The 20213-nt window shown below is 42.2% G+C and overlaps 1 protein-coding gene across 1 annotated transcript in view; it reads right to left on the bottom strand.

The window, feature by feature from the left end:
• LOC144683484 (MAP kinase-activated protein kinase 2) overlaps positions 1-20213 on the bottom strand; it is a 221262-nt gene that overhangs the window by 91925 nt on the left and 109124 nt on the right. The window contains exon 2 of the mRNA XM_078546541.1: positions 1237-1376. Coding sequence (XP_078402667.1) covers positions 1237-1376 — 140 coding nt within the window. The remainder of the gene's footprint in view (positions 1-1236; positions 1377-20213) is intronic.

Genomic DNA, 20213 nt, shown 5'->3' with positions numbered 1-20213 from the left:
GCACTCCAGTAGGATCTCTAGGGCAGGGGATCTTGGGAATGTCCCTCCTGGGCCAGGCAGTGCCTGACCAGGTGTCCAAAAAGAGGGACTGAAGTGGGGTAAAGTAATAATTCGATATTAAAACTGATATTAAGATGTGCATTAACAGCTTTAAGAATAGGCAAAATTAGTATGAGCATTAACAGCTTTAAAGTAGACCAGTGTAGCCATGAGAGCTCTTTCTAAGCATGATGGGAAATATAGCCAACACATAGGCATGATGGGTATGGTATTCTAGGAACCCAACTAGCAAGCACAAGTCATAAAACTTAATAACCTTCACAGGACGGGTAAACAAATGTTAGAGTGATAAAAGCACAGGCAGGGAGGTGTTAGAACCGAGGTATGTCTAGGCTTCCCAGTGAGACAACAGAGACATCTGCAGACTGAATAATTCTGCTCATTAGGTATGTAACCGGAAGGTTTACTAGGCAGTGTAGTGAAATGTGATAACAAAAAGATATGAATATGCTACACAGCCTTTGTATCAGAGAGACACACTGTGGAAGCAGCATATGCTTGAATAAAACATTTGCTAACTGGAAACTCTCAGACTCGAGTGGTCTCGTCTTTATACCACAACAGTGCATATTCCATTTTGTAGTTAATTACTTTAGTTTAGTGCCTTCAATAAGGATCATTATCTATATATAGATTGATATTAGTGAGGCCTGTGAGACTGAGGAAAAGGAGGCAACATGATGGTAAATTTTGCAATCCTATTAATTGGGAACTCACCTACACCCGCATATGGGAGCGGACTAAAAGAGGTTCTTTGTTTGCCCGTGCAGGTGGGTATGTAAAGTGTGTCTCTGTAAGTAAAAGCTTGTAGGTGAATAAAAGACCAGGTTCAAGTATTTCATTCCTCAACACCTGAGTTTTGACAGAGCAGAGCAAGCAGAAACCAACGGATTCATTCCAGGTCCCGTCCTCAACACCATTCATTTTCACAGGCAACCAAAAAGCTCTGCAGACAGAAGATTACAGGGACAGAACCTGCTGCTAAACTGGTTTTCTGGAGCACAATTCAAGGCCTTACTGAGATTTTGCTTTTTCATTTCAGTCCTTAAGCATGTTTCTGTTTTTATCTGAACACCCACCAGACCGTGTTTCAACCAGGATTTAATTCACTGATAAATGTCATTTCCCTTAACTAAATTCATAAAAGTCGGTGTACCTCGTTGTAGGAGATCTTACCATTCCATCACTATAAGTAGGCACTTCCTTCCCTGATACAGATTCTCATAGACATCTACAATTCGTACAATGTGTGTACAGCCAGATGCTCGCCAGTGTAGATCAACCTCTCGCCGGGCTTTTGGACAGTCCTGCAACATCTGAAGAGGAGAAAGTAACAGTAAGCAAAGGAGGGTTTTTCATTTAAATATGGATACTAATTCAATTTGTTGCAGACGTAAGAGAGAATTTGATACAGAGAATGTTCAATAATTCAGATATTCCTACATTTCTCCTCAAGGGCTTGGGTCTTCCCTGGCAACTTACTGAGCACCTCGTGAGTGGCTAAACCAAGGAGGCCCAAATTCAATCCAAGGCCTTTTCTGAGTTATCTGATCTCAGTAGAAATTGCAGCTGCAGTCAGTGCTCAGGTTAGAAAGTGGACAATCTGGCCAGAACACTCACTCTTGATCATCATAGCTGGTTCTTTTATGAAAGTGTGAATTGTAGAATGGTTACAGCCACAGAAGGCGGCCATCTGACCTTTTTTTGAACAACGGTCTAACGTTTGCAATTCTCCAGTTCTTCAGCATCACCCGAGTCTAGGGCAGATTGGAAAATTATGGAAGTGTCTCTGCAATTTCCATTCTCATTTCCTTTAGTATTCTTGAAGGCATCTCATCAGGTCCTGGGTGCCTTATCTTTAAGTACAGACAGTTTGTCCAATACCTCCTCAACAGTTTTGAACCCTTCTAGTGTCTGAATTACCTCCTCTTTCACTATCACCTGTGCAGCATGTGCTTCCTTGGTAAAATGTGAAGTATTCATGTCATACCTCAGCCATGCCCTTGCCTTCATGCATAAATCCCCTTTTTGGTCCCTAATCAGCCCCAGCCCTCCTTTTACCACCCTTGACTATTTATATGCCTATAAGGCTTTTGGATTCCCTTTTATGTTATGTTAGCTGCCAGTCTCTTCTCACACTGTCTCTTCAATGCCCCTCTAAACCTTCCATATTCAGCCTGGTTCTCGGTTGCATCATCCACCTGGCATATGTCATAGGCACATTTTCTCTCCATCTTAATCTCTGCCTTTTTTGTCATCCAGGGAGATCTGGATTTGTTTGCCCTATTTTTCCCCTTTGTGAGAATATGCCTTCACCGTACCCAAACGCTCTTCTTTAAAGATAGCCCTTTGCTCAGTTACATTCTTGCCTTCCAACCTTTGATTCCAATTTATCTGGTTCCGATCCATTCTTACCCAAATTGAAGTTGGACTTTCCCACTGTAAATGTTGGGTATGAATTGGACTTGACTCAGCTATGATATTCTCCATGGATGATTAGCCAGCTAACATCATAGCTACGGCTCAAAATGGCTACCAGAGGGCATGTAGCATTTGTAGATCTCTACCCAAGCCAGGGGCAATGCCCTCAGGAGGGAAAAAAAGGACAAGGGCATTTATACCATTGTAATTTAAGATAATTACAGTCTCTTCTCCTTCCCACCACACAGTCACATGCCCAATCTTCATGTGAACTTGTTGGCAAAGTAAGTTTGTACATCGACATACTACAGTAGGGGTGTGGTGGTTAGGTAAAGAGGAATTATGGAGGTACCTGCCAAAACACTTCGTTTGAGTGAGAAGAAAGCATTCCAAATCTATGCTAAAAGTGCCAGGTAAGTCACACACTCCTTATTTAAGCCACTTAATTTGTGACAAGCCATTGTGCCTGCAGCTGCATATTCCCACCACTAGGCGAATCCTCAAAAGCATAAGATGCAGATGCTCATAAGCTATACCATCTTAAATAACATCAATACTACTTTTCCCTGATGAGTTGTGGGTAAAAGCCATTGGAGATCCATCAGTAATTATACTCCCCATTCCCAATATGAATCCCCACATTTGCCAACCCCACAGATAGAACTGGAAGTGGGCATCTTTGGCAGTGATATGTCCTTCATGTTGAAATGTAAGAGAGAAAGAATTGAGGATAAAGGGCATCCTCTGGGGCTGAAATTGGTCCTGGGCCACAGCGATCTAATCAGCAGTTCATTTCCATCAAAGTTTAAGGAAAATAAAATTGGGCAAGGTGTAAAATGAACAATCAATTCACTATTGATCACTTTACATTTGAACAACTTTGCTTCCTTTGCGTCTCCATATTAGGACTTCTGAAAAGATACAGAATTTCTTCTGTCACTTAATATCTTCAGAATAGAAAACTTGTAGACTGCTTTATGCATTTATCATGTAGCAATATTACCAAAGCATCAAGAAACAGTTCATATGAATTAGCACAGTGAAATTATATTTATATAATTTATAACTGGTATTTGTGTGTGCTGGGCTACTGGTGCATATTTACCATACATTTAGAAATAACAACCAGTCAGTTCTCTTTTCAAGAAGAATTATATTTCTAACCATGGCTTCGAAAGTACATGTCACACTTAAGAGAGCAGCACAACCATGGAAAAGTGACAAAAACCCATTTACAAGCATCCATCACCCTTTGAATGCAAAATCTCAGGTAGAAAATGTCTTCTCCCCACAAAATAATTTTCTAAATGTTATTTTTTTTTAAAGTCAACACTGAGAAACAATTACAGAGCATTTTTGCAGCATAATCTTGTAACTTCAAATCTGTTTATCATACTTAGGAAGAGTGTCAGGTAGTGGTCTAGGTTTAACACCCAAACCACGTAGGCATTTATATCATTGGTGCTATGTGAACGGAACAAAACCAGATCTTGATTACGGGTCATTTGCTTTATTCTTTAACTCAGCGGAGTTCCCAAACAACAGAAACGACAACACAAGCATTCTCATGTGACCAAACTGAAACAGACATCACTTATCTCATGCACTCTCAAAGTGAGTACATCTTCATCGTCCAAATTATTAACTTACAAATATCCCATTGGCTATTGTTGTTTCACAGGAAATAGTTCACACTCACTGTATCCTGCATGCTCCTGGAGTGGGATTACTTCCTACAATAACTACTTTTTTTCCCCCAATGGCAAACAGAGAGACAGCGACAATCCTCAGTCAAAGGACTCCATGATACCAAGCCATAAAAAGTACCTAGCATAAGCCATGGCCCCAGCATCTACAGGTGAAGCCGAGACCAGCAACGAAGACTGTAATCTGTGACCATTTGCTTCAAACTAAAGATAGTGAAATGTTCCATTCATTATGCTTTGCCATACAGCCACTCCAAATCGCCACAGTTTACTATTTTATACTACGTATCAGCTGTGGCACAGTTGGGAGCACTCTTGCCTCAGAGTCAGAAGGTTGTGGGTTCAAGTCGCACCCCAGAGACTTCGGCACACAATCTAGGCTGACACTCCAGTGCAGTGCTGAGGGGGTGCTAGTCAGCCAGAGGTGCCTTCTTTTAATGTGAATTTAAACCCAGGACCAGTCTGCCATCTCAACTGGACATAAAGATCCCACTGAATTATTGTGAAGGAGGGCGGGAGAATTCTCCCTGGTTTATATTTCCAGTATTTATTCCAGAACCAACATCACCAGGAAAACCATCTGGTGGTTACCACATTGCTCTTTGCGGGACCTTGCTGTGCACACTGGCAGGCAGTTTTGCTACATTACAGAAATGGCTACACTTCAAAACATTTAGTTTATAATAAAAGCACTTTGGAACACCCTGAGACCATGAAAGCCACTATTATTGTGAATCTTTCTTTTTTTAAAAACTAGGATTTTGATTCAGTCCAGTTAAGTCAAGCCAAATCAGGTACAATGTCCATTTATGAAGCAGATCAAATTATGGCATAAGTTTCATGAAGGATTGTTTTTAAGAAATGTATTAATGTTACATTTGTTTCCTTTCTTTAAAGAAAGCTATGGCTCACTCCCTACTCCAGGCTTTTGAATGCATAGTTTCAAATGATACTTCAGTGCAGTGCAGTACTGAGGGAGTCCTGCATTATCAAAAGTGCTTTTTTTTTTAAAATGAGACTTTAGAATGAAGTCCTATCCATTGTCTCCTCTTAAATTTTTTTTTTGATGTGTGCAGTCTGTTCATTTAACTGTACCATACCTATAATTTTTTTTGCACTCTATCTTAAAGGTGGCCAATGAACGTGAGTGGTCTATGCAATACCTTCGGAGTTGCTGCGCAGCTTACAGGGAACACTGGTCCCAGCTACCTGCTCAGGTGAGCACGATATGTCCCACTGCATAATTCAAGAGGGTGTTTCCTGCTGTCCGGACCAACATTCCTCCCTCAACTAACACCAACAAAAACAGGTCAACTGGTTATTTATCTAATTATTGTTTGTGAGACCTTACTATGTGTAAATTTCCCAAGATATTTCACAGGAGCATTGCCAAACAAAATTTATCACAGAGCCACATAAGTGGATATTGGGGCAAAAGCTTGGTCGAAGAGGTAATTTTTAAGGTGCATCTATAAAAGGGGAATAAAGTTAAGGGAGGATATATATATATATGTGTGTATATATATATATATATATATATGTATATAAATAAAAAATATATATATACTATATTATACATATATATATGCACACTATATTATACATATATATGCACACTATATTATACATATATATGTATAATAGTGTGTATATACTGTATATATACAGTATATTATACATATATAGTATAGATGATAGTAAACTACATTTGAAGTAATAAGCTTCTTAAATTGTTGTACATGATGATTTAATATCAGCAGGTATCAATGCTGTCATCAGTACAAGTTGCCTCTCACTGAAAGTGCCCCCAGCAAATCTTTGAACAGTGTCCCAAAAAAAAGTGTTTTGCATTTCCCCGAGGTCCAACATGGGAGTTTTCCCAGTATGTTCCAGGAACTGAGCTCACCAGTACCGAGAAAACTCCGCCACTCAGAGAGCAACACGCAATTGAAATAATATTGTAAATGACAATCCCAGACTTGACAAAGCCAACAAAAACAAACAAATGAAGAAGTGCAGCCAAATGTAAAATTTGAAGTGCTTTTTAAAAAAAGAAGCTATTGTACATTGGACTGTACAAAAAGTAATTTTCAGGAGTTCTTCATAATACCATTTGATCACTGGTGTTACCAAATAAATAAAAACATAGCCAATTTACAGCTCAGAAGGAACCTATTCAGCCCATGGTGTCCATGTCTGTGCTAGCCAAAAAGAGCTATATAGCCTAGTCTTACTTTCCAGTTCCATGTCCATAGCCCTGTGAGTTATGGCATTTCAAGTGCATACCTAAGAATTTTTTAAAAACGTGATGGGGGTTTCTGCCTTGGCCACCCATTCACACAGTGAGTTCCATATACCCAGCACGCTCGGGGTGAAAACAATTCTCAACTCCCTTCTAATCCTTTGACCAATTCCTTTCTATCTCTGCCCCAAGGCTATTGACCTCTCTACTAATGGAAATGGGTTATCCCCATCCACTGTATCTGGGCCCCTCATAATTCTGTACACAATTAAATTGCATCTTTCCTCTTAGCTAAAAGTCAATATTCCCAGTTTTATCCTATTAATCTCCTCAGTACTCTATGATCACATCCTTCCTGTAATGCAGTGACTAGAACTGTACACAGTACTGTATCCTAACCAGTGTTTAATGCACTTCTAGCATAACCTCCCTGCTCTTATATTCTATGCCTCAGCTAATAGGGGAAAGTATTCCGTTTGCCTTCTTAATCACCTAATTCTGCTGCTTTCAGGGATCTGTGAACATGTACTCCAAGGTTGCTCTATGCTTATCAGTGTCTTACCACTTATTGTGTATTTTTTTTGCCTTCTTTGCCCTCCCAAATGCCTCACTTCTCCAGATTGAATTTTATTTGCCACTCTTCTGCCCACCTGATCATTGATATCTTCCTGCAGTCTACAGCTTTCTTCCACACTATCAACCACATGTCCGATTTTTGTATCATCTGCAAACTTCTTAGGTTGTGCCCCCTATATTAGTCTAAGTCATTGGTATGTACCACAAAAAAGTAAGGAACATAGTACTAAGCCCCTTGGAACGCTACAAGAAACAGCCTTCCAGTCACAAACATCATTAATCTATGCTTTCTGTTACTGAGCCAATTTTGGATTCAGTTTGACACTTGCCCTTGGATCCCATGGCATTTTATTTTTCTGACCAGTCAGTGATGTGAGATCTTGTCAAGAGCCTTGCTAAAATCCATGTAGATAAGATCAAATGGACGACACACTCATCGACTCTCGCTACGTCTTCAAAAAAATCAATCAAGTTAACCAGACATGACCTTCCTTTAACAAATCCATGCTGACTATTCTTAATTCATCTGTTCTTTTCTAAATGACAATTTGTGTTGTCCCTCAGAATTTTTGATTAATTCGCTCACCATCAAGGTTAAGTTGGCTGGTTGTAATTACTTGGTCTGTCCCTTCTTCCCTCGTCAAACAACAGTATAACGTTAGGAGCCCTCTGCCATCATGCCAGTAGCCAGAGAGGATTGGAAAACAATGCTCAGATCCTCCACTAATTCCTCACTTGCCTCTCTTAGCAGGTTGGGATAACATTTAATCCAGGCCTGACAATTCATCCAATTTCAAAGTTCATCCACTTTCAAAGATGTTAAACCCCTTAATATTTCCTCTGTTTATGCCGTCCAATATTTCACTCTCTTCTTAAACTACAATGTCTGCATTGTCCCCCTCTTTTGTGAAGTCAGACAAAATATTCATTCAGAACCATGCACATGTCTTCCACTTCCACACACAAGTTACTTGTCTGGTTTCCAATCAGCCCTGCTCTTTCCTTAGTTATCTTCTTGTTCTTCATGTATTTAAACATGCCCTCTCTTTGCTCTCGTAGTTTCAGCCTCATTTTCACCCCTGTTCTTATTATTCTTCTCTCAGCTTTCTGCAGTATTGGGCTTTCAGTATTACCATAAAGTTTCCCTTTTTATCCTTATCCTACTCTGGAGGCTCTTTGACATCCAGGGGGGTTTATATTTAGGGCTCACCTTTTTTCTTTCTTGGAACATATCTTTCTTGGAACATATTTGCTCTGAACCCTCTCTTTTTTTAATTCATTCATGGGATGTGAGCTTCACTGGCTGGGCCAGCATTTATTTCCCATCCCTAGTAGCCCTTGAGAAGGTGGAGGTGAGCTGCCTTCTTAAACCGCTGCAGTCTATGTGGTGTAGGTACACCCACAGTGCTGTTAGGAAGGGAGTTCCAGGATTTTGACCCAGCGACAATGAAGGAACTGCGATATATTTCCAAACCAGGATGGTGAGTGACTTGGAGGGGAACTTCCAGGTGGTGGTGTTCCCATCTATCTGCTGCCCTTGTCCTTCTAGATGGTAGTGGTCATGGGTTTGGAAGGTGCTGTCTAAGGAGCCTTGGTGAATTCCTGCAGTGCATTTTGTAGATGGTACACACTGCTGCTACTGCGCGTCGGTTGTGGGGGGTGTGAATGTTTGTGGATGTGGTGCCAATCAAGCAGACTGCTTTGTCCTGGACGGTGTCCAGCTTCTTCAGTGTTGTGGGAGCTGCACTTATCCAGGCAAGTGGGGAGTATTCCAATTCACTCCTGACTTGTACCTTGTAGATGGTGGACAGGCTTTGGGGAGTCAGGAGGTGAGTCACTCTTCACACGATTCCTAGCCTCTGACCTGTTCTTGAAGCTATTACGTGGCTAGTCCAGTTCAGTTTCTGGTCAATGGTAACTCCCAGGATTTGATAGTGGGGGATTCAGTGATGGTAATGTCATTGAACATCATGGGGCAATGGTTGGATACTCTCTTGTTGGAGATGGTCATTGCCTGACACGTGTGGCATGAATGCTACTTGCCACTCGTCAGCTCACGCCTGGATATTGCCCAGGTCTTGCTGTATATGAACATGGGTGGCTTCAGCGTCTGAGTCATCATGAATGGTGCTGAACATTGTTCAATTATCAGTGAACATCCCTTACAATGGAAGGAAGGTCGCTGATGAAGCAGCTGAAGATGGCTGGGCCTAAGACACTACGCTGAGGAACTACTGCAGTGATGTCCTGGAGCTCAGATGACTGACCTCCAACAACCACAACCATTTTCCTTTGTGCTAGGTATGACTCCAACCAGTGGAGAGTTTTCTCCCCCCGATTCCCATTGACTCCAGTTTTGCTAGGACTCCTTGATGCCACACTTGGTCAAATGCTGCCTTGATGTCAAAGGTAGTCACTCTCACCTCACCTTAGGAGTTCAGCTCTTTTGTCCATGTTTGAACCAAGGCTGTAATGGGGTCAGGAGCTGAGTGGCCCTGGAGGAACTCAAACTGGGCATCAGTGAGCAGATTATTACTAAGCAAGTGCCGCTTGATAACACTGTTGATGACCTCTTCCATTACTTTGCTAATGATTGAGGGTTAACTAATGGGGCAGTAATTGACCAGGTTGGATTTTGTGTACAGGGCATACCCGGTCAATTTTCCACATAGCCGGGTAGATGCCAGTGTTGTAGCTTGGCTAGGGGCGCAGCGGGTTCTGGAGCACAAGTCTTCAGTACTATTGCCGGAATATTGTCAGGGCCCATAGCCTTTGCAGAATCCAGTGCCTTCAGCTATTTCTTGATATCACATGGAGTGAATTGAACTAGCTGAAGGTTGCCAACTGTGATGCTGGGGACCTCCAGAGGAGGCTGAGATGGATCATCCACTCTGCACTTCTTGCTGAAGATTGTTGCGAATGCTTCAGCCTTATCTTTTGCACTGCTGTGCCGGGCTCTTCCATCATTGAGGATGGGGATATTTGAGAAGCCTCCTCCTCCAGTGAGTTGTTTAATTGTCCATCACCATTCACGACAGGATGTGGTAGGACTGCAGAGCATAGACCTGATCCATTGGTTGTGGGATCGCTTAGCTCTATCACTTGCTGCTTATGCTGTTTAGCATGCAAATAGTCCTGTATTATAGCATTGCCAGGTTGACACCTCATTTTTAGGTATGCCTGGTGTTCCTCCTGGCATGCCCTCCTGCACTCTTCATTGAACCAGTGTTGATCCTTCAATACCTCCCATTGCTCTGATACGAATTTACCTTCAAGTAACTGTTTCCAGGCCACTTTTACCAAATCGCATCAGGGCTTAGTCAAATTAGCCTTTCCCCAATATGAAACTTTAACTCTCGGTCTTTGTCTTTTTCCAAAATATGGTAAATTTAACTGAATTACAATAATACCCCAAAAAGGCTCTCACACTTGACCAGCTTGATTTCCTAAAACTAAATCCAGAACTGCCCCTTCCTTGCTGTACATACTGGCAAAACAAAGTTCTCCTGAATGTATTTTAAGAATATTTTGCCCTCTATACCTTTCACACTGATTTTATCTCAGTTAATATTTGGGGTGGTAGGAATCCCTTACTATTAGGGTTTTATTGTTTCTGGAGTTCTCAGCAATTTGCCTACCTAATACTTTCCGCACATTTGTCCAGGACACAAGAAGCATCCTTTAAGTCCCCACATGGCACGGGATGTACATTTGATGGGACTGAGGTGTCCAATTGATGAGGCAAATATCTAAACTTATCAGAAATAAACTTAAGACTGGCCCCTGATCTAGCCAAAGTAAAAAACTCACCAATCACCTCCAGGTACTCTTATTGAAGATTGCTTTCATTGAAGAAAGCAGTATCTTTATAAAGAAATTAGCTTTATATCAGAGATACTTGATTGGAATGCATCACCAATGCAGCCAAGAAACACAATTAATTCACTCATTGAACCAACTCTAAAGGGTGTATCTGAAGGGATTCGGGTAAAGCTCGAGCATAACTGAGCAGCCCTTTTTTTAGGACAGGAAATTCACATTGTGGCCCGTGCTGTGACAAAATGCAGTGACTATTTCTGCTGTTATCTGTGGTATGTGATTATACAAGATTCACAAGCAATGTAAACCACATGGGAGTAATGGTGTGAAGGCTGGTTTGGAACATAGATCCAAAGAGCAGTTAGTCTTCAAGGTGACCAATTTAACTAATTTCTAATAATCTGAATGGCAGCATTTTTAGTGTGCATTGTGCTAACTATAGATTTCTTGTAGCATTTTGGTAAGCATGAAAATTTAATGCATGTTTTTTTCCCACAGAAAGAAAAAGCATTTCCTATTCTGCTTTTCTGTTGCTACCTCTTTGATTCACAGTGGCGTATTTTGGACTGTGCCAATTTTTAAATCATTGTCATTGATGGTCCTGCTTAATGGGCCCTCATACAGTGTACTGTCTCCAGGCAACCCCAGGGTTGATGCAATAGCTGTTCCAGTGTAAAACTGGCATCAATTGCTCAATTCCTGCTCAGATCTTTAGAACACTCTAACCCAGAGTGCAGTGAATGTTCAGTCATTGAATATATTCAAGAGCGAGATCAATAAGCCTTTGGACACTAATGGAATCAAGCAATATGGGGATGGGACAGGAAAGTGGACTTGAGATAGATGATCAGCCATGATCTTATTGAATGGCGGGACCAGGCTCGAGGGGACAGCCTATTCCTGCTCCTATTCCTTACATTCTTTAATTCTTTGGGGCCATACTTAAATTATAACCTCGGTCTGAATAAGGTTTTCACTGAAGGCAAGGGATTCGTCAGGGGTGGAATTGATTGGTTTTCCTTGGATAAATTATCTAGTGTGGATGACATCTCTCTGGCTGCAAGGACAAGCATGTGGAGGGTACTCTCGTTGTGGCACGTCACAGGATGGGAGTGTTGCTGGTACAATAAAAAGCACTTGCTGCAGAGCCAGAGTTGCCAGAGCCCACCAGAGCTTCTGAAGGGTTCAGGGAGGAGAGTTTCTGGGGGTTCTGTGCCATCAAGACTGTCATGACCTGATTGAGAGAGGGTTTGCAGACATGCGCCTTGTCGGTGTTAACCATGTCCAGGGACTTCAGATAGAACTTGGCTGCTGGTGAGTGCAACTCAAGGGCTGAAACGATCGAGTGGGAAGTGGAAGTCCTAAAAGTCAAGGCCAAGTTGGAAAGACTGAGATTGCACATGGACCCACATTTGTGCAGGAAGTAGTGAAGGTGCTCGTAACTACACGAGGTGCATCTTGGCTACATCAACTATTTAAAGTGAAATTTACCGCTTTGTTTGAGATATCCTTTGCCTGCTAATTAATATTTGAATTATATTGATTTTAGTCATTTGATACAGCAGTGGAATTTTGCCTGTCGGTTTTCTTTCTGTTGGCTCCCTGGGGATTCTTTTAGAAGTTACAGGGCTCAACGTGGATCGTAACACTACATATCGGAAACTAGGGCAATTCTTTCCTGAGGGGAAGCGTTCTATTTCCATAAGGTTTCAAATGAAAGAAAGGTATCTTCATCACAGCTGTGGAAATTCAGAGCAAGTTTTTTCTTGATTTATTTTTTAAATTTTCTCTCTTTCTATTAAATGCACCAACTCACGCTGGGGGACTGATGTTTCTCTGGCATCCCATCTAACTAGCAGATCATATGCAAACCAGATGAACAGGTTTGGTGGATTCTTTGGCAAAGGAGCCAGAGGTGACATGAAGCAAACTTTTTTTTAATTAAAAGAAGGCAGTAAGTTGTTGTGATCTGGTATGGACTACCTAATATGTTGGTCAAAGACAATTCAATACTAATATTCAAAACGGAATTGGATAAATACTTGAAGGGAATAGAAAATTAGAGCTACAATGAGAGGGCAGTGGAGTGGGATTAAATGAATAGCTCTACCGAAGGCCAGCATAGACATGATGGGCTGAATGGCCTCCTCTGTGCTGTACCATTCCACGATATGGACACATCACAGTCAAACCCAATCTTGTCTTTGCTCGACACGACAACATAAAGACTTTTACTGGCCCAAATGAGTGAATAATAATCAGAATCAGAAGCTCCGGTTGATGTTCCTCCTTCCTAATTTGGCGATGCCAAGGTCAGTTACTTACCACATCAACTGGCTCAGAGTAGAGAGGGAACCAGATCTGCAATCTTTTGGTAAATATGATCTACTGCTAACGAGTGAGGGGTTTATGTGCATCAACACTACAGTGGGTAGTGTTCTTACTCACTAAGCTACAGGAACAATATGAAGTAAACATTTTAATCAGAATGTCAACAGGTTAGCCGATGGGCATTCAAAAAAAAACTTTAGAACAGGATCTACTATAATTATAACACAACTCAGTAGGATGGATATTTTGAATGAAGTTAAGTTAAAACACTCATAATCCTGGTGTAAGCCATTCATTTTGGCTATGAGTCATTCCTGATTTAGCTTTTATTTACAGTGGGAATTTACACACAGAGAAACACACACACAAAGAGACACACACACACATCTGTACTAGCATATCCTCAATGAACACTGGTGAGAAAATAGAAATCTAGACAAAAATGATTTTATTGGTCAAGGACACACATATGAAAGCAATCCAGTGAAGGCTCCACACCTGATTTTGCCAACTGCTCCATTGCTGCGAGGCACCTGCGTCTGTTCATAGCTGTGCTACTACACGAGAAGCACAGGTCAGGAACTCAAGAGTGAGAGGTTGGCTCCACTACACCATGGCTATCAGTTAGTACCCCAGCAAGCAGCGCAACCAGATTAATGCCAACCTGAGCAAAGCAGTTCCTGACGCCAACATGATGGCAGGGAGAAAGCCCTCTACTGATGTAGACAACACTAATGCACAGGTTATTTCTCTCCTGTGACCCTACAGCAAATATTAGCACCACATTGGAAAACACAATTTCTGCCCATGAAACTATCGTTAGAGGCACTGAGCTGGCAGATGTATCAACGCGTGTAATGCAGCACGTGAAATCATGTCATTCATGACTTAGCAGTGCAGAGAAACTTGGGAGTTTAGATCATTAGTCCCTATGATTTATGAGTAAGACATTGCTCAATCGTGTTCCAGTATAGACTTTTCCTGAAGTTTATTGAAGAATCCCCTTTACAGAAGCATGATGATAAAGTAGCATTTGCAACTTCCTGTTCATGTGATTGAACATCAAGGCCAGGTATGCTTAAAGGAAAGGTTTTCCCAATTTACAACACCACATACCGCTCATCACCAACAAGTTTGAACAGGTCAGGTCCCTGAGTGAACTTGGATACTTTCTGTTCACCAGGGCACGACTCCTCTGCCCCACCACTCCTTGTTAGAAGCTGAAGGTAGCAGTGCAGAACAACAGCTCATGTTTAGCATTATCTGTGCAATTTTTTCAAGCAGTGTGGATCACAGAAATGCTCACAGTATCCAAGCACGGCATTGTTGGGTGTTAAGTCCTGTTGTATACATGGTCAATTCAGCAGAAAACTTTTCTCAGGCAGCTTGCCAGGGTTTCACGGTTATCAATGGGGTCTCAATGGCATAAACATTGCCTGTGTGAGACTTTCATAATCAAGTTTCTATCAGTACACCAATAAAGCAGACCAGGTGGTCAAGTGAATTTTCATATTATGCCTGTTTGAGAATATAAATTTTGCTGCCAAGAGTAATTTGGGCAAAAAAGTGATACATCCACTTTTCACTAAAATCTGGTGTCGGCTGCAAGCAATTTTTGGCTTTGCAATTCAGTTGTGGCTGGGGAGAAGGGTGGGAAACTGTTTGGAATCAAATATTTTGAGCTATACAACGGGTATGGTTTGAGACACCAATTTGGTCACGGATCAGACAAGATGTCATGTGAAATGTTTCTAACAGCATCAGTGCCTAATTGTTTTACATGCATTTTATATTCCCCTACAGGGAACCAATACCAACTCGCTAAATAAACCACGGGAAAACACAGGGCTTGCCTGCATTAAACGGGCAGTACAAGTACGCAGCTAGTTCCTGACTATGCCTTACTCAATCTTCCGTCTGGTCATTAATTGCTTAACACCTTCCACCTCCTTGACATGTTCCAAAGCTTTTCCTTACCAATGAGCTGCTTTTAAAGTGTAATCACTATTGTTATGTGGGCAAACGCAGCGGCCAATTTGTGTACAGCAAGACTCCACAACAGCAAGTGAATTAATGGCCAGATCGTCTGCTCTTGGCAGAGTTTGGGAAGGAATGGTGACCAAGATCCCAGGAGAACTCCACAATCTCCTTCAAACAGTGCCATGGAATTTACTAGTCCACTAATCTATTCACTACGCTACTCAGAAAAAGGAACAGTTTCAGCATGGTTGAATGGAAAGTTTTATAGAGGAAATGTCTCATTTAAGCTGTGCAACACCTTTAGAAGTCGAAGCCCACCTGAGTTCCCAATATCCTTTCCCAATATGCAAATAATCCTGGAAACAATGTTTTTTTTTTAAAAAAAAATAAGATCAATGTGGTAACACTTCCCAGAAACTATCCAAAACAGTCTAAAGATGACGTTATTGGTGACATCTTTTACCTCTCAGGAGCCTCGGCTGGTGAAATATTGTTCACTCTCTCCTTATACAACGCGCAGGTTTCAACACGTTAAGCAAGCAGGAACGACTCCACTATTTCAAGCTGCACCCTGCGTTAACTTGTGCAAAATTAAAGGCATTTCTCAATTTCCAAGTTCTTCAAAGACCTGCAAAAACCTGAAGTAACTACTGTCTACTTCCTCTGTCGATTGGGTGTCCTCCTTGCCAAAAATGTAGGTCATTGTTCCCGTGCTGCACAAGTGTCTGCACTGGTCAGAGGCAACAGAGAGGTCAGGCTACACGGAAGGCATGAGTGAGGTATACTAGCCGCAGAGTATTACTATTTTAGTGTTCTGTGGTACATCACTTGCTGTTATAATTAACAGTCAGCAAACAAAGCTAATTTCCATTGGTGATCATGTGAATGAATCTACAGCATGTTCACTCTATAAAATGTGACATTGTTAAATACTCAGAATAAAATTAATACATTTGGGTCTTAGTGGTCCATCAGTAAAGTTTCAAATCTCCTTTCAGCGAAATGAAGCTTCAGAATGATTTTGAATATGCAGATAATTTTATATCTCTCCTCGCTCCCCCCCCTGCCTTATCCCACCACATCCCACTCTCAAAATGGTTGTTCATTCTCAATGAATGAGTTCTGCATTCAGGTGAAGGAACCCTTAGGAGGAAGTGACCATAATATGATAGAATTCACCCTGCAATTTGAGAGGAAAAAGCTGGAATCAGATGTAACGGTATTACAGTTGAATAAAGGCAACTACAGAGGCATGAATGAGGAGCTGGCCAGAATTGACTGGGAGTTGAGCCTAACAGGAAAGACAGTGGAACAGCAATGGCAGGAGTTTCTGGGACTAATTTGGGAGACACAGCAAAAATTCATCCCTAGGAAGAAGAAGCATACTAAAGGGAGGAGGAAGCAACCATGGCTGACAAGGGAAGTCAGGGAAGTCAGGGACAGCATAAAAGCTAAAGAGAAAGCATACAATGCGGCGAAGAGCAGTGGGAAACCAGGGGATTGGGAAGCCTACAAAGACCAACAGAGGACAACTAAAAAAGAAATAAGGAAGGAGAAGATTAAATATGAGGGTAAACTAGCCAGTAATATAAAAGAAGATTGCAAGAGTTTTTTAGATATATAAAGGGTAAGAGAGGGGCAAAAGTGGACATTGGGCCGCTGGAAAATGACGCTGGAGAAGTAGCAGTGGGGAACAAAGAAATGGCGGAGGAACTGAATAGGTACTTTGCATCAGTCTTCACGGAGGCAGACACGAGTAACATCCCCAAAGTTCAAGAGAGTCGGGGGGCAGAGGTGAGTATGGTGGCCATTACCAAGGAGAAGGTGCTAAGAAAACTGAAAGGTCTGAAGGTGGATAAATCACCTGGACCAGATGGATTACACCTCAGAGTTCTGAAGGAGATAGCTGAAGAGATAGTGGAGGCGTTAGTGGTGATCTTTCAGGAATCACTGGAGTCAGGGAGGGTCCCAGAGGACTGGAAAATCGCTAATGTAACCCCCCTGTTTAAGAAGGGAGTGAGGCAAAAGATGGGAAATTACAGGCCGATTAGCCTGACCTCAGTCGTTGGTAAGATTTTGGAGTCCATTATTAAGGATGAGATTTCAGAATACTTGGAAGTGCATGGTTTCATCAAGGGGAGGTCATGCCTGACAAATCTGTTAGAATTCTTTGAGGAGGTAACGAGTAGGTTAGACAAAGGAGAGCCAATGGATGTTATCTACTTGGACTTCCAGAATGCCTTTGACAAGGTGCCGCACAGGAGACTGCTCAGTAAGATAAGAGCCCTTGGTGTTAGAGGCAAGGTACTAGCATGGATAGAAGATTGGCTGTCTGGCAGGGGCAGAGAGTGGGGATAAGGGGGTCCTTCTCAGGATGGCGGCCGGTGACTAGTGGAGTTCCGCAGGGGTCAGTGTTGGGACCACAACTTTTCACTTTATACATTAATGATCTAGATGAAGGAACTGAGGGCATTCTGGCTAAGTTTGCAGATGATACAAAGATAGGTGGAGGGACTGGTGGTATTGAGGAGGCAGGGAGGCTGCAGAAGGATTTGGACAGGTTAGGAGAATGGGCAAAGAAGTGGCAGATGGAATACAATGTGGGGAAATGTGAGGTCATGCACTTTGGTAGGAAGAATAGAGGCAGAGACTATTTTCTAAATGGGGAGAGAATTCAGAAATCTGGAGTGCAAAGGGATTTGGGAGTCCTAGTACAGGATTCTCTTAAGGTTAACTTGCAGGTTGAGTTGGTAGTTAGGAAGGCAAATGCAATGTTGGCATTTATTTCGAGAGGACTAGAATATAAAAGCAGGGATGTGCTGCTGAGGCTTTATAAGGCTCTGGTCAGACCACATTTAGAATATTGTGAGCAATTTTGGGCCCCGTATCTCAGGAAGGATGTTCTGGCCCTGGAGAGGGTCCAGAGGAGGTTCACGAGAACGATCCCAGGAATGAAAGGCTTAACACATGAGGAACGTTTGAGGACTCTGGGTCTATACTTGATGGAGTTTAGAAGGATGAGGGGGATTTGATTGAAACTTACAGAATACCGAAAGGCCTGGATAGAGTGGACGTGGGGAAGATGTTTCCATTAGTAGGAGAGACTAGGACCCGAGGACACAGCCTCAGAGTAAAGGGAAGACCTTTTAGAACAGAGATGAGGAGAAACTTCTTTAGCCAGAGAGTGGTGAAGCTACGGAATTCATTGCCACAGAAGGCTGTGGAGGCCAGGTCATTGAGTGTATTTAAGACCGAGATAGATAGGTTCTTGATTGGTAAGGGGATCAAAGGTTACGGGGCGAAGGCAGGAGAATGGGGTTGAGAAACTTATCAGCCATGATTGAATGGCGGAGCAGACTCGATGGGCCGAATGGCCTAATTTATGCTCCTATGTCTTATGGTCTTATGGCATTGTCCTGAAAAGCTCCTATGTTAAAGGATGAACTTCCCTTTACATAGCAGAACTTTTCACAATCTCAGGATGTCCTGAAGCACTTTATGTAGCTGGTCACTGTTGTAATGTTGGGAAACACAGCAGCTGGTTTGTGCACAGCAAGGTCCCAGGGATAAGTGACCAATAATCTGTTTCAATGATGTTCGTTGAGGAATAAATATTGGCCACACGTAGGGAGAACTCTCCTGTTCTTCTTTGAATAGTGCCAAGGGATCTTTTACAATCACTCAAGGGGATAGATGGGGCTTCAATTTATCACCTCATCCAAAAAACAGCACCTCAACCAGTGCAGCACTCCCTCAGTTCTGAAGTGTCAGCCTAAATTATGTGCCTAAGTCTCTTAAGCAGGACTTGAACCCACAATCTTCTGACTCAGGAGGTGAGAGTGCAGCCAACTGAGCTACAGTTTACACTTGCTCTAATAGATGTCATACAGCTGGGTAACAATCACAGTCACTGTGTTGGATTTACCCAGTCCAGCAACTGGAGAGAACCAGTTTTATTGAAAATGGCACATTAGCAGCTTCCACAAGTTCAACAGGTGGCTTGACTGAACAGCTCAGAGTCCTACACTGACTAACAGAGCAAGTTCTGAGGTGTCTAATGGGTGACTGGCTCCACAGAAAGGGTTTACAGAAAAGCAACAACTTTCTAGTAGTCACTAAGACACTGGAGCATGACAGTTCCAGCCGGGATCCAACGCTTGAATCCAGATCCTGTCTGATACTCACCATCAGCTAGGCCAGGCACACTATTATTGATTAGGAATATCAGACAAAGAATCCCATCCTAAGTGCTCAAGTATACATACACTTTTTGACCTGGATTCCCAGCTTGGCTGTGTCACCAGTTACTGCAGTGAGGCATCGACACCTTCTAGTCACTGCATATAGGTGCTAGCCACAATGTGAAGCTGTACTTACATGCACAAAATACAGCATTCTGCTGTTTTTAAAAACATCAGCTACAATAACAAAACTGATCAGTCATTGGAGCTCGCAATGGCCCACTGCTCCCTTTCTGGGCCAGAGAGGTTGCAAGAACATAAATCTCATCTTTAAAAAAAAACAGTACTTATGCTGTTAAGTGCCAGCTCTAACTTTCTGTGGCTCATTTCATTGGCATTGAATGTGTAAAAGCAGCAGCTTCACCAAGCTGCCAGGGAAGCAGATAGCGAGCTGCCATTTCACACAGTTAACCGCAGGCTGGCACATACCTTCCGCTAACTGGAGGCTATTTGCAATTCACAGGCTCTCTCTTCCTCACCACAAGCTTATAGACGATTTGCACATGGCTCATGGCGAGTGCCTTTAAATTCGCTGTTGTTTTGACGGCCGCTTCTGGGTCAATGTTAACAAGGTTATTTACACAGTGGGCAGGGAAACTGGGTAGACTGAGACAGAGCTGCCCTGCTGTAATGCAGGCGGTTATTTGAACACATGGGTGCACAGTAAAGACCAGCAATGGCTTCTCAAGTTCCATGTTGGTCCCTAAAACAATAGAACTGGGTGAAGAGCTTAAAAAAAAAACAAGTTTTGCTGTTTGATGTACTGGGAGATTTTCAGACACACTGCGTAGATACATTAAATAAGCTGCATACAGACGTTCGCTTATTTTTGGAGGG

This window comes from Cetorhinus maximus, chromosome 8, assembly GCF_964194155.1.
Source record: "Cetorhinus maximus chromosome 8, sCetMax3.hap1.1, whole genome shotgun sequence".
NCBI lineage: Eukaryota > Metazoa > Chordata > Chondrichthyes > Lamniformes > Cetorhinidae > Cetorhinus > Cetorhinus maximus.
Note: the sequence above shows the minus strand (reverse complement) of the source record. Positions and strands in the feature narration are given on the sequence as shown.